The following is a 13780-nucleotide window of genomic DNA, read 5'->3' on the forward strand; positions in this document are numbered from 1 at the left end:
AGGATCTGCCGCCCGCAGTTGATTTTGATATTCTAGGTATTATCAAATGGCCAGAGTTTTGAGATTGCAGCGGACGTGAAGGCCTATAATGTGATATGAGCTCGCTCAAGTATTGAGGAGCCAAACCATTCAGGGCTTTATAAGCAATTAGCAAGATTGTAAAATGTATTCGACACCTCAAACTCGTTGTTGTGCTCCTCAAATCATTCCTGAACCATTTTTGCTTTGTGGCAGGGCGCATTATCCTGCTCAATAAGGCCTTAGCCACCAGGGAGGGAATATTGTTTCCATGAAGTAAGGTGATATGTGTCAAAGTAACAGCCGCATGGATGGCAGGACCCAAAGTTTTCCAGCAGAACATTGCCCAAAGCATCACACTGCCTCCGCCAGCTTGCCTTCTTCCCATAGTGCATCCTGGTGCCATGTGTTCCCCAGGATTAGCGTAGATGCCATTCTTCTTACGATGTAGCGAGTACATCAGGTGTTATGGGAAGTGTTCCCAGTTCCAGTTCACCTAATTAATGCAGCTTAACAATCCTTTTAACGGATTTGAATTATAGAATTGCGATAGTGTATTATGTGCATGCCAGGTTAAAGAGATGAGTCTTTAATCTAGATTTAAACTAACAGAGTGTATCTGCCTCCCGAACAAGGCTAGGTAGATTGTTCCAGAGTTTGAGCGCTAAATAGGAAAAGGATCTGCCACCAGCAGTTGATTTTGATATTCTGGGTATTAAATGGCCAGAGTTTTGAGATTGCAGCGGACGTGAAGGACTATAATGTGATATGAGCTCGCTCAAGTATTGAGGAGCCAAACCATTCAGGGCTTTATAAGCAATTAGCAAGATTGTAAAATGTATTCGACACCTCAAACTCGTTGTTGTGCTCCTCAAATCATTCCTGAACCATTTTTGCTTTGTGGCAGGGCGCATTATCCTGCTCAATAAGGCCTTAGCCACCAGGGAGGGAATATTGTTTCCATGAAGTAAGGTGATATGTGTCAAAGTAACAGCCGCATGGATGGCAGGACCCAAAGTTTTCCAGCAGAACATTGCCCAAAGCATCACACTGCCTCCGCCAGCTTGCCTTTTTCCCAAAGTGCATCCTGGTGCCATGTGTTCCCCAGGTAAACGACACACACGCACCCGGCCATCCATGTGATGTAAAAGAAAATGTGATTCATCAGACCAGGCCTCCTTCTTCCATTGCTCCGTGGTCCAGTTCTGATGCTCACGTGCCCACTGTTGGCGCTTTCGGCGGTGGACAGGGGTCAGCACGGGCTCCCTGCCTGGTCTGCGGCTATGCAACCCCATACGCAACAAACTGTGATGCACTGTGTATTCTGACACCTTTCCATCAGAACCAGTATTAACTTCTTGAGCAATTTGAGATACAGTAGCTCGTCTGTTGGATCGGAACACACGGGCAAGCCTTCGCTCCCCACATGCATCAATGAGCCTTGGCCACCCATGACCCTGTCGCCGGTTCACCACTTTTCCATCCTTGGACCACTTTTGATAGATACTGACCACTACAGACTAGGAACACCCCACAAGAGCCCTTGTCAAATCCAACCTTGCCCAATTTTCCTGCTTCTAACACCTCGTCTGTTGGATCGGACCACACGGGCCAGCCTTCGCTCCACACGTGCATCAGTGAGCCTTGGCAGCCCATGACCCTGTCGCTGGTTCACCACTGTTCCTTCTTTGGACCACTTTTGATAGATACTGAGCACTGCAGACCGGGAACACCCCACAAGAGCTGCAGTTTTGGAGATGCTCTGACCCAGTCTCTAGTCATCACAATTTGGGCCTTGTCAAACTTGCTCAAATCCTTATGCTTGCCCATTTTTCCGGCTTCTGACACATCAACTTTGAGGACAAAATGTTCACTTGCTGCCTAATATATCCCACCCACTAACAGGTGCCGTGATGAAGAGATAATCAGTGTTATTCACTTCACCTGTCAGTGGTCATAATGTTATGCCTTATTAGTGTATATATAGGTTATTGTCTATAACTATACATGAAACCTCATTATAGAGGCTAATATTAAATATATCACTTACTGGCTTAAGGTTAGGGTTATGGGTTTATAAATTGCCATCTGTTGCTGACAATCTGCCATTCTTCAAATTCTTATTCTTTAGCAGTCTCAATGCAAATCTTCAGCTGGGTATTCAAGACCAAGGTTGGAGCGCCAAGGATGGTAAAGCTTGATGTTGAGTAGCCTAAATATATCTGTGATTTTAAGCCCACCCATTTATTATACATAGTTTATATACAATTCTGTGTAGATATACCTACCTGAAAATTACTGAAATCTACCTTGAAATATTGTCTGCCAGACAGCTAAAATGAAAACAATGGTAAAGGCAGAAAACAATGGTCCAGTCATGTAGACTACTGTTGGCGTAACAGTGATAATGAAGAACATGATGCCTGATAATATGACCAAAAATGCATGAGGTGTGAGGGACACAAACATTGGTGGATATCTAAGGTATACAGAGGAATATTTGTGCTTTTTGGGTAGATAGGCCTATACCTACCTGGAAATTACCTAGACGTGCTGTCTGCCAGATAACTAAAATACAAACCTGGATAAGAGCAGAAACATACACTCTCAGAGAAAAATGTACAAAAACTGTCACATTTTTTGGTTCTGGTCATTTTAGGAAAATAAGCTTTTGGTTCTCAGAGCATTCCTAAAACAAATGAAATATTAAATAAATAAAAATTAAATAAACAATTGTTTTAGGTTGTGGATAATTAGGATAATGCTCCTCTAACATTTCTGTAACCATGCTGCAATGTTAGGCTACTTCAATAAACAGTGTAAATATTAAGATTGAAATCATCTATTAATATGTAAAGTTAACTGGAACATTCATCTATTACTGTTCCACAAACTGTAATCTGCCCAGATCTTATGTTTCCAAGAGTAAAAAATAAAATAAAAAAGTTTCAGCTCTGTGGCTCCCCGTTTTTCTATTATGACATTTATCTGATCATTACAATTCCTTCTGGCAGCAAACTACATATCCGTGATCTTAATTTTGCACATTTTATTAGATGTAGTGCTGCATGCACTAATGTAAGTTATTGTTAGCAAAACTTCTCTGTAATATTCTACAAACATTCATCGTTCATTGAGGAGATAAAACAAATATAACCATACTACTAGGTTGTCCCAAAATAAAATAAAAACTCCCTACAATGTTATGGGAACGTTTACGGATATCCTTGTAGGGGAATTTACAGTTAAAACCCAAGGACCAGGTGTTGAATGAAGACCAGGAGTCAGAGATGCAATCAATTGAAGATAAATTTACTGAAGAAAATAGTTTGCAGTTTCATCAGCAGAAGTCAGCTTCATTACTCGCAATGGAGTTGCCGCTCTGCATACATGTCAAAAACACCAATAATTATACTCTAACAGAGGTCACTAATTACGTCAATACATATCTCTTAAGTGATTATTTAGGCTATAGAGATCAGGAGTCAGACAAAACAGGTATCTCCAGAGACCTATTCCTGATCAGAGGGGCATCCGATGACGAGCTTCTCCACTTACTCAGGAAAAGATGCCGACACACGCAGAGAAAACTTATCTTCTGTTCAAGGTGGCCTGGCGAGAATCTTATCAGCATTCAGCATGGTTCATTACATATATCACACACACTATGCCTGTCTCTTTTTAGAGAGTAAAAATACAGAATAAAGCAGGATTATTTAATATTTATTATGCAACTACCAGTTAAATTGCTCAATAAGCAAGTTGCAAGCAATATCATAAAACAGCAGAACACATAAATGTCACAGTTGTCCCAATCACTGTCGCTCACGTAGATGGGAGGTCACCCTGACCTAATCATGGCACTGTGACCCTAGGAACAGAATAGACTTCAGCATGGAACTAAGTCAATCATCAAATAATCTAGGAGGTTAAATACTGATCAATAACTTGATTAATAAACACACAAGAAATAATGAAATAATATTATTATGAAGGATATTGTAGATCGGCATCCACTCCATCCACTCCTTCGGTCTAGACGTGCTGTCTGCCAGATAACTAAAATACAAACCTGGATAAGAGCAGAAACATACACTCTCAGAGAAAAATGTACAAAAACTGTCACATTTTTTGGTTCTGGTCATTTTAGGAAAATAAGCTTTTGGTTCTCAGAGCATTCCTAAAACAAATGAAATATTAAATAAATAAAAATTAAATAAACAATTGTTTTAGGTTGTGGATAATTAGGATAATGCTCCTCTAACATTTCTGTAACCATGCTGCAATGTTAGGCTACTTCAATAAACAGTGTAAATATTAAGATTGAAATCATCTATTAATATGTAAAGTTAACTGGAACATTCATCTATTACTGTTCCACAAACTGTAATCTGCCCAGATCTTATGTTTCCAAGAGTAAAAAATAAAATAAAAAAGTTTCAGCTCTGTGGCTCCCCGTTTTTCTATTATGACATTTATCTGATCATTACAATTCCTTCTGGCAGCAAACTACATATCCGTGATCTTAATTTTGCACATTTTATTAGATGTAGTGCTGCATGCACTAATGTAAGTTATTGTTAGCAAAACTTCTCTGTAATATTCTACAAACATTCATCGTTCATTGAGGAGATAAAACAAATATAACCATACTACTAGGTTGTCCCAAAATAAAATAAAAACTCCCTACAATGTTATGGGAACGTTTACGGATATCCTTGTAGGGGAATTTACAGTTAAAACCCAAGGACCAGATATGATGAATGAAGACCAGGAGTCAGAGATGCGATCAATTAAAGAAAATTTTACTGAAGAAAATAGTTTGCAGTTTCATCAGCAGAAGCCAGCTTCAATACTTGCGATGGAGTTCGTAGGCCGCTCTGCATACATGTCAAAAACACCAATAATTATACTCTAACAGAGGTCACTAATTACGTCAATACATATCTCTTAAGTGATTATTTAGGCTATAGAGATCAGGAGTCAGACAAAACAGGTATCTCCAGAGACCTATTCCTGATCAGAGGGGCATCCGATGACGAGCTTCTCCACTTACTCAGGAAAAGATGCCGACACACGCAGAGAAAACTTATCTTCTGTTCAAGGTGGCCTGGCGAGAATCTTATCAGCATTCAGCATGGTTCATTACATATATCACACACACTATGCCTGTCTCTTTTTAGAGAGTAAAAATACAGAATAAAGCAGGATTATTTAATATTTATTATGCAACTACCAGTTAAATTGCTCAATAAGCAAGTTGCAAGCAATATCATAAAACAGCAGAACACATAAATGTCACAGTTGTCCCAATCACTGTCGCTCACGTAGATGGGAGGTCACCCTGACCTAATCATGGCACTGTGACCCTAGGAACAGAATAGACTTCAGAATGGAACAATCATCAAATAATCTAGGAGGTTAAATACTGATCAATAACTTCATTAATAAACACACAAGAAATAATATTATTATGAAGGATATGGTAGACGGGCATCCACTCCTTCATCCTGTAGAGGGCCGTCCACAAAGAACATGTTTTCCACTTTGAAAATGCAGTGGAACGGAGGAGAAGGTAAGATCTCGACTCGTTTTTTAAAAGATAAACTTATTCTAACTTGAGTGCTGTGATTTTAGAACACCCTATATACGAAACTGTGTAAAAAAACACATGACGCAAACGCAAAGAGCAAACATGTCTGGCTAGCGCAAGGATGTCAAACTCAATTCCTGGAGGGCCAGAGCCCTGCAGAGTTTTGTTCCAACACACATACCATGTAGTTTTCAAATAAGCCTGAAGGACTTGATTAGTTGGATCAGGTTTGTTTAATTAGGGTTGAAACCTAACCTCTGCAGGGCTCCGGCCCTAGGCTAGCGTGTGTTTACATTGGAAAAACATTGATAATGTGGCGTGGTGGAATGGAAAAACGCTTTCTGTGTGAACCAGAGGGAGTCTTTACAGGCACATATAGGCTAAGCTAAAGTAAGCTGCATATATCTTTAGATGGAGCCTAGGTGAATATACTGTAGGCCTACCTGGATACATGTCGAATACAGTTTACGCTTCCTAAAATATTATTAGGGCTTGTTGGAAAACACCAAAAATGGTTTCATTGCAATCATCAATAGCACCATTCATTTCACGATTTTGAATAAATATAGGCCTATATATATATTTATATTTAATTAATGTCATTTTGGACAGATATATAAGGAATATTCATTGGAATATTTTGATATAACATGCTGTTTATTTGTGTTAGTAGTTAATTAGTTTAAACATGCAGCAAGGCTGATGAGACTTTCAAGATGGATATATAGAGATAGGCAACTATATACTGTAATACCATATGCATAATATGCATATTGCATAATAAAGAATTGTACAGAAAGTTAAACATAGTATAAAGGGTTTTATGTTAATTCGAAATAGCAAAATCACAGTGCTGTTCATGTTTACGGTCAGCCATTTTGCTGTATTTGAAAGCAATTCTACTTTTTAACAATTTGCCATGCTTTCCCTTACAAATTACACATCACAAATCCCTGTTAAGCCTGCACTAAAGTCAGCTGCAGATCTCCACAAATCTCCAAAATATCAATGTCGTTCAGCTTTGTGTAGCGATGTTTGTAAGTGTGTGCTTGTTGGCCATTGACAAACACATTGTAATGATGGGGATTGCAGGAGATGGTGACCTGCAACACACATACAAAACACACAAATAATGTTATTTTCAAGTCACAATGACAGCATTTAACAGCATCAATAAAGCAATGCATGTTCATGGATGTATGTCCGCCTACCTGAAAAGGTTGTCCTCTTTGAAAGGGCAAGCCACCGGACCGTTCCTCCGTACCCCACTGCTCCATCTGATTGGTGTTGCACACAACCAGTTTCTCATCAAAACGAGGATTATAGTGAAATGCAATCCCACTTCTGTAGCGCAGGTTAAATGTTATTCTAATGGAGGAAACAGAAGAGAAGACATCTTACATCTTACAATGAACAGATTTAAAAAAAAATTTTTAAATATGTTACATTAGTTATAATTAAAATAACAGTGTGTGTCATCTGTTGTCCAACCTGCTAGCACTGGGGTTGATAACTCCTTGGATGACAATGTTTTTGCCAGGGTGAAGTCCACCATTGATGACAGTTTTGTACGGGATAGTCTAAATGTGAGTCAAAATAAAGAGATAATTATAAATGAAAAATTTGTGAAATTAAAGTCATGTAATACTTATTCAAATGTTTGATTAAAATGAAAATCAAAAACGCCTGATTTAAAGTGACACTGGTTTTATGAACAACATCTAGAACTTTTAAATGCAAACCTAAATAAGCACATAGCAAAAGAATCTCAAATGAAATAATGAATGAATTAATCAAAATCTTACTAAAAATGCAAAAGGAGTTAATGAAGAAAAATTGCAGGAATTATCACAAAAAGAGAAGGACAGAAAGGTGAATGTCCTAGAGTGGCCATCAAAGGTCATGAACACATGTACTCAAGCAAAATAAAATAGAATAAAAAATCTGAATCTCTTCATGCATGACTTTTAGCTGTGTAATGGTAATGTGATTTCCTGTGGTGAGAGCTGCTCTTACATAGTTGGGTGCAGAAGGGTATGCCGGGAACTGTGGGTAGATAAACACTGTATTAGTATCACTTCCTCATACAGAACAAACACAATGTGACCTCGTAACTGTTACTGAAAGATATGGGAGACTGGAAATGTTGCACTTGATCAAATAACACAGCATCTTAATGAGCACTTTCAACACAGAACATCAGTACAATATAAAATAAATGATTCATTATTAATCATAAACAACATCACAAATAATAGCACTGTTAAACACAGATAACATTGAACGATGGAGTTTTCTAAATGCTGACATGATCTAAAACAGGAAGTTGTGTGTACTGACATTTGGCAGAGGTGAAGTAGATGCCATCCTGTTTTGGAGCCATAGTTTACACAATTAACCCTGTCATGCCACACCGAACGAGGAAAAGCAAGTATATTGTCTTTCTAGTAGTTTCTTCATTAGCATTTTTTTTCCAACCTTTCATTTACAGGTTGCAGATCTTTTAATGGTTGTAGAATCCAATAAAGCATTGTGTGGGTTTTGTAGAGCACCAATTATATCATAAAAGACAAACATATAACCTTCAAAGGTAAGAACCTTTGATTTCTGTTGATCATCATAGAGGTGTCACATGACATATTTCATGACGTATTAACCACTTACCCCACATCCTGGAGGTACAGCATACTGAGGCTGTAGATGAAAGGAACAGTTGTTTATGACAGGAAAACTACAATAATGTCCGTAATGTCGTTCAAACATGTCGTTCAAACATATATTCACCTGATATGCTGCTTGAGGTGCTATATAACCCTGGAAAGATAATATACAAAATTCATTCAAAAGACATTGCAGTTTTATCGCAACAATGAGATGCAGTATGCAGTATGAGCTGATAATAGTACTCACTGGAAAGGCCGGTTGTGGAGGTAAATAGGGCTGCAAAGAAAAAAAATCACGATGTTTATATGTCACATTACATTCAAAAATGCTCATTTAAATAAACAGTGGGGCTAAAATGATTCAGGCGCATTGTGATTTAATATTGCTTGTATACTCATGAATGAATTAATGTTTTTGAATTAGTGAATGAATCAAAAATAGTAACTTGTTTCGTTACTAAATTAATTAAGAACTCTTCCTTGTCACTTGTTACAGGAGTCTAACCGGCACTAACACGTGTGTGTGTGTGTGTGTGTGTGTGTGTGTGTGTGTGTGTGTGTGTGTGTGTGTGTGTGTATATATATGGAGGAAATGCTATTTCTATCTGAAATATTAATATTATTTGCTTCACTGTACTAAAGTGTTCTTTAGACTGTCTCTGAGTGCTTCAGTTTGCTTCAGTATGCTTGAGTATTTGATGAGCTGAGAGATAACAGGAAATCTATTTGTGTAGGCTATGTGTGCAAGACAAGTGTGTGAGACAGAAATTTTATTTTAGACGTCCTGGCTACTAAGGTATAAGGTATAAATGTTGAGTTGGGGTGTTGCCTCTTGCTCTTGGTCGCACTCTGCAGTCAACTAGGATGACTGTATGACTGTTGAACTTTTCTTGCAAGAAAATAAATATTCAAAAGACTTTTGTCTCCAAAAGAAAAGTAAAACTGCCAGGCCAAAAAAAATAAAAAAATTATATATACAGTATTTCACAATATTAATGATTTTACTGTATTTTTGACCAAATAAGAGTGCATATTTTCAAAAATCATTCTAATATGCAGATTTGGTGTTTAAAATCACTTCTCATTATTTATCATATTATTATATTTTTTGATGATTAGAAAGTTCAAAAGAACTGCATTTATTTGAAAAAGAAATCTGTTATAACATTATAAATGTCTTAGTCACTATTTCCATAGTTAATGTGATGAACTGCACTTGTGATTACTTCATTCATCCATTACAAAACACGCTGGGGCACATAAAAGTAATTTTAAACACTAGCTCAAAAAAGTGAAGTTAGTTCTGAGAAAAGTTCTGCAGTGGCATCGCGCCTATTTTTGTTCTCACCGCAGGATTCTGGAAGGCAATAGAGTTCAACTCCACCATTCCCTCCACTGAGATGGTGTCCACCTGAGTGAATGGAATACGGTGTCTATAGTCCATGAAGTGTCTCCCATTAGTAGATATCTGGAGAGAACCATCATAAAAGTCTTAAATGAAATGAGGTGAAATGTCTTTCTAGTAATTTGCTATTTATCATTCTGCTGATTAAAAAGAAAGATGAAAAATGGATTGATGCTACTCAGAAATCTGAAAGTGAATGACCTTGTACCTTGTATTTGTCCTGCTCGACAAGGATCTGGAGGGTGAATGTTTGGCCTTGGGGGAAGGGAGCTTCATATTTGCGTTCCTCTGAGCCCCAGCACCTGCTCTGGGAGGTGTTGTGCACGACATACCCAGGGCTCTCATAGCGTGGGTTAAAGTGCAGAGCAATATCAGCCCCGGAATGAGATCCACATTGAAGGTTCACATGAAATCTGCAGGACAAAGAGGAATAAGAGAGGTATGAGAGAAAACTGGGTAACAAGGAATTTGTAACAAGGAAAGTGTGATCGGATCATCTCATATAATCTCTGATCTGATATGTTCTAAAATAGATGCAGGACTCAAGAAATGACACCTGAATTGGTAAATAATTATTTTAAAATGAGCATTTTACCACTAAAAAGCATTAAGAGCTCTTTTGCAGTGTAAATAAAGGAAAACAGCATATTGTAGACTCTTCTCATCTTTTTCACACATCTTGGTTGCCTCTGATCATTAATCTAATTAAGTAGAGACCATATTATACCACCACACTACTAAAACAATAAAGGCCAACACCAAATAATTATGTATAAAATATCCATAAGAAAAAATTGTAGTTATTTAATCTATTTTATTACCCTAAATGAAAATGAAATAATTTCATGTCCTTGAAAACTAACATTAAACATTATTCCTCACCGGTTAGCCCCTGGCAAAACTCTTCCACTTATGATAATGCTCTTCCCGTCCTGCAGGCCTCCCTGGATTTGGCCACTGAATGGGATTCTCTGTGTTGATGCAAATAGTAATACGACACATAAGTAGTCATCTGCCCTGAGGAACTAATTCCTAATCATACGAATAAATTATTAAAATGGCTAGTTTTATACATGAAATTGGCCTAGACCAGTGGCGTGGACAGACCTCCGGAGGGGAGAAGGTTATAACTGCAGCCAGGGCCGCATTGAGACCTTACTGGGCCCCGGGGCTATGACTTACTTCAGGGCCCCCTATTACAAATATAATATACAACATTTTATGAATACATTTATTCATAAAAAAAAATGTATGCATTGAAATTTTATAATTCTTGTTACCAATTTCAATATTAAAAAAAATAAAAATAAAAATACTATAGCCTAAGTAAAAACAAGCTTATATTTAAGACAACTAAACAGACAAAATTACAAATTACAAAAAAAATAGACCTACTTGAAACACTTAAAGCACTGAATAATAAATTATATTGTACACAATAATTGTACAAATAAACTGAATAGTCTTCACTGTATAAATTCAATGCACATTCATTCTTATTTATTTTACAAACGTGATTCGGTCAAGTACAGTGAGTGATTTTCTTTCTAATGTTTGATTAACATTATTGACATAAATTTTAACAGCAGCTAAATTAGGCTGCTTTAGAGGAATAGCTCACCCAAAAATTAAAGGTCTGTTGTTCTTCTAAACCTGTATGAGTTTCCTTCTGCTGTTGAATGTAAAAGTATATGAAGAGTTCATTTGCAAAAACAGATAACTAAATTTTTAACAATTTTCAAAAATGATGTTTTTTCATTGTGCATTCCAATTATTCTCACTCAAACTGCAGTTGGCTTATTTTGATTAAATAAAAATAAAAAATACAGCTAACTAACACAATAAAAGACAATGACAGTATTTTCATTTTTGGGTGAACTATGTCTTTAAAATCTCATCATATTAGGATCTAGCCTACTACTACACACAGGGCCGCATTAACCATTGGGCTAGGCGGGGCTGAAGCCCCGGGGCCCAAGCAAGGAGGGGGCCCGTGATTGGCTGTGGAGTAGATTGACTGGAGCGCCGATTGCCAAAGCCACCACGCCCCCCACTTATTAGCGCTGTTATTTAGTTGAGCTTTCCCGTAAATTCCATGCATTACCATTTGAAATTGAAACGTAAAGTCTGAATTTGGTTTACCAATCAAATGCATTGGTGTAATCTAGAAACGGTCATGCAAAGAGCAATCTTCGAGAAGTAAAAATGTCAACTATTCAAAAAAATAAAAAATAAATTGTGAGAGAAAAAAATGAGAAGAGAGGGGAAAACATGAGTTAGTCACTAAAATCCACAGCTAGTTTATTTGACTAAAGCTGATGATGGAGTGGGAGTTGTGGAACCGCAAATGGACCGGACACATGAGCAGATAAAAACAGCGTCATCATCCCCACAGATTTTAGGTTAGTTTGATTATTAACGTGATAGATGTATAGTGCTTTTTGTGTTTGAACAGACTCTATAGGGCTAGTATTCGCTTATGGGTTGAGAAATTTATTTTGCGCGTCATGATGTAAGCTTTTCATTTAAACGCATTTTAAGCTTTGTGGTTTAAAAACGAATTTAACTGTTCAGGGACATTAAGCAGTGGGGCAGAATTCATTTTGGCAAATGCGCGCGTTAAGACGGTTTCTGATACACACGAGCGCACTTGCTCGTACAGCGCCTGACTGGAGTTATTTTTCACGCCTTGTGTTTAAAAGTTCGAATACACATAGTTATGTGTCAAAATGCCTGTCTCCTCGTCAACACAGTTATTTGTGTCTTAGATTAACGTTAATAGTTAAAGATAAAAGCATGTGCACTAGTTGGCTATTATGAGATCCTGGCATTATATGATGAGATTTTAAAGGGATAGAGTTCACCCAAAAATAAAAATACTGTCATCATTTACTCAGTTTCAAGTTGTTCTGAACCTGTATGAATTTTATTTGAATTTACTTTGTTCTTCTCAACATAAAAGAAGATATTTTGAAGAATATTCAGAAAAGTTTCTGGTCCTTGTTGACTCCAATAGTGTTTTTTTTATATACTATGGAAGTCATTGGGGCACAGAAACTGTTTGGTTACCAGGTTTTTATATATATATGCAGTAAGTCATAGCCCCGGGGCCCAATTGGGTCTTAATGCGGCCCTGACTACACATGCTTTATATTTAACTATTAACGATCGTTTAAGACACAAATAACTGTGTTGACGAGGAGACATTTTGACACATAACTGTGCATTTGAACGTTTAAGCACAAGGCGCGAAAAATAACTCAAATTTAGACTGGCGCTGTACGAGCAGATGCGCACCACGCGAGTCAGGCTGAAACTGCAACGCGCGCATTTGCCAAAATGAATTCTGCCCCACTGCTTAATGTCCCTGAAAAGTTACATTTTGTTTTTAAACCACAATGCTTAAAATGCGTTTAAATGAAAAGCTTAACCTACATCATGCCGCGCAAAACTATTGATAGGCTATATGGTTTATCTCTCAACCCATAAGCGAACACTTTGTTCAAACACAAAAAGCAATATACATCCATCAAGTTGTTTACGTGTTAATCAAACTAACCTAAAATCTGTGGGGACGATGACGCTGTGATTTTATCTGCTCCATGTGCCCGGTTCACTTGCTGTTCATCAGCTTTAAACCTGATAGCTGGGAACTCTCTAACTCATGTTTTCCCCTCTCTCCTCATTTTTTTAGAATTTAGAATCTCTCACTTTATTTTTAGAATAGTTTACATTTTTACTTATAGAAGATTGTTCTTTGCATGACCATTTCCAGATTATGCCAGAACGAAGTGAAGAGAGGTGAATGCAGACATTGCAGTGATCACCTGATTGATACGTGGTGCACGGGTCGTTCAAAAGTAAAAGTATAGAATAAATGCATTTGATTGGTAAACCAAATTCAAACGTTACGTTTTAATCTCTAAAGGTAATGCATGGAATATATGGAAAAGCTCCACTAAATAATAGCGCTAATATGTGAGGGGCGGGGCTTTGGCAATCGGCGCTACCGATGACCAGTCAATCTACCCCACAGCCAATCACGGGCCCCCTCCTTGTCCGGGCCCCGGGGCTTCAGCCCCGCCTAGCCCAATGGTTAAT

General features: G+C 37.6%; 1 protein-coding gene across 1 annotated transcript in view; it reads right to left on the minus strand.

Annotated features, from left to right (window-relative positions):
* Window positions 1–6247: 6247 nt before the first annotated feature.
* Window positions 6248–13780, minus strand: part of LOC107682756 (galectin-9-like) — a 10003-nt gene continuing 2470 nt past the window's right edge. The window contains exons 2-11 of the mRNA XM_016478908.1: window positions 10562–10650; window positions 9888–10092; window positions 9623–9742; window positions 8522–8551; window positions 8396–8425; window positions 8276–8305; window positions 7628–7657; window positions 7103–7191; window positions 6823–6979; window positions 6248–6714 (exon numbers count right to left, since the gene is read on the minus strand). Coding sequence (XP_016334394.1) covers window positions 6568–6714; window positions 6823–6979; window positions 7103–7191; window positions 7628–7657; window positions 8276–8305; window positions 8396–8425; window positions 8522–8551; window positions 9623–9742; window positions 9888–10092; window positions 10562–10650 — 927 coding nt within the window. The 3' untranslated portion in view covers window positions 6248–6567. The remainder of the gene's footprint in view (window positions 6715–6822; window positions 6980–7102; window positions 7192–7627; window positions 7658–8275; window positions 8306–8395; window positions 8426–8521; window positions 8552–9622; window positions 9743–9887; window positions 10093–10561; window positions 10651–13780) is intronic.

Source organism: Sinocyclocheilus anshuiensis, unplaced genomic scaffold, assembly GCF_001515605.1.
Source record: "Sinocyclocheilus anshuiensis isolate Anshui unplaced genomic scaffold, SAMN03320099.WGS_v1.1 scaffold1170, whole genome shotgun sequence".
Lineage (NCBI taxonomy): Eukaryota > Metazoa > Chordata > Actinopteri > Cypriniformes > Cyprinidae > Sinocyclocheilus > Sinocyclocheilus anshuiensis.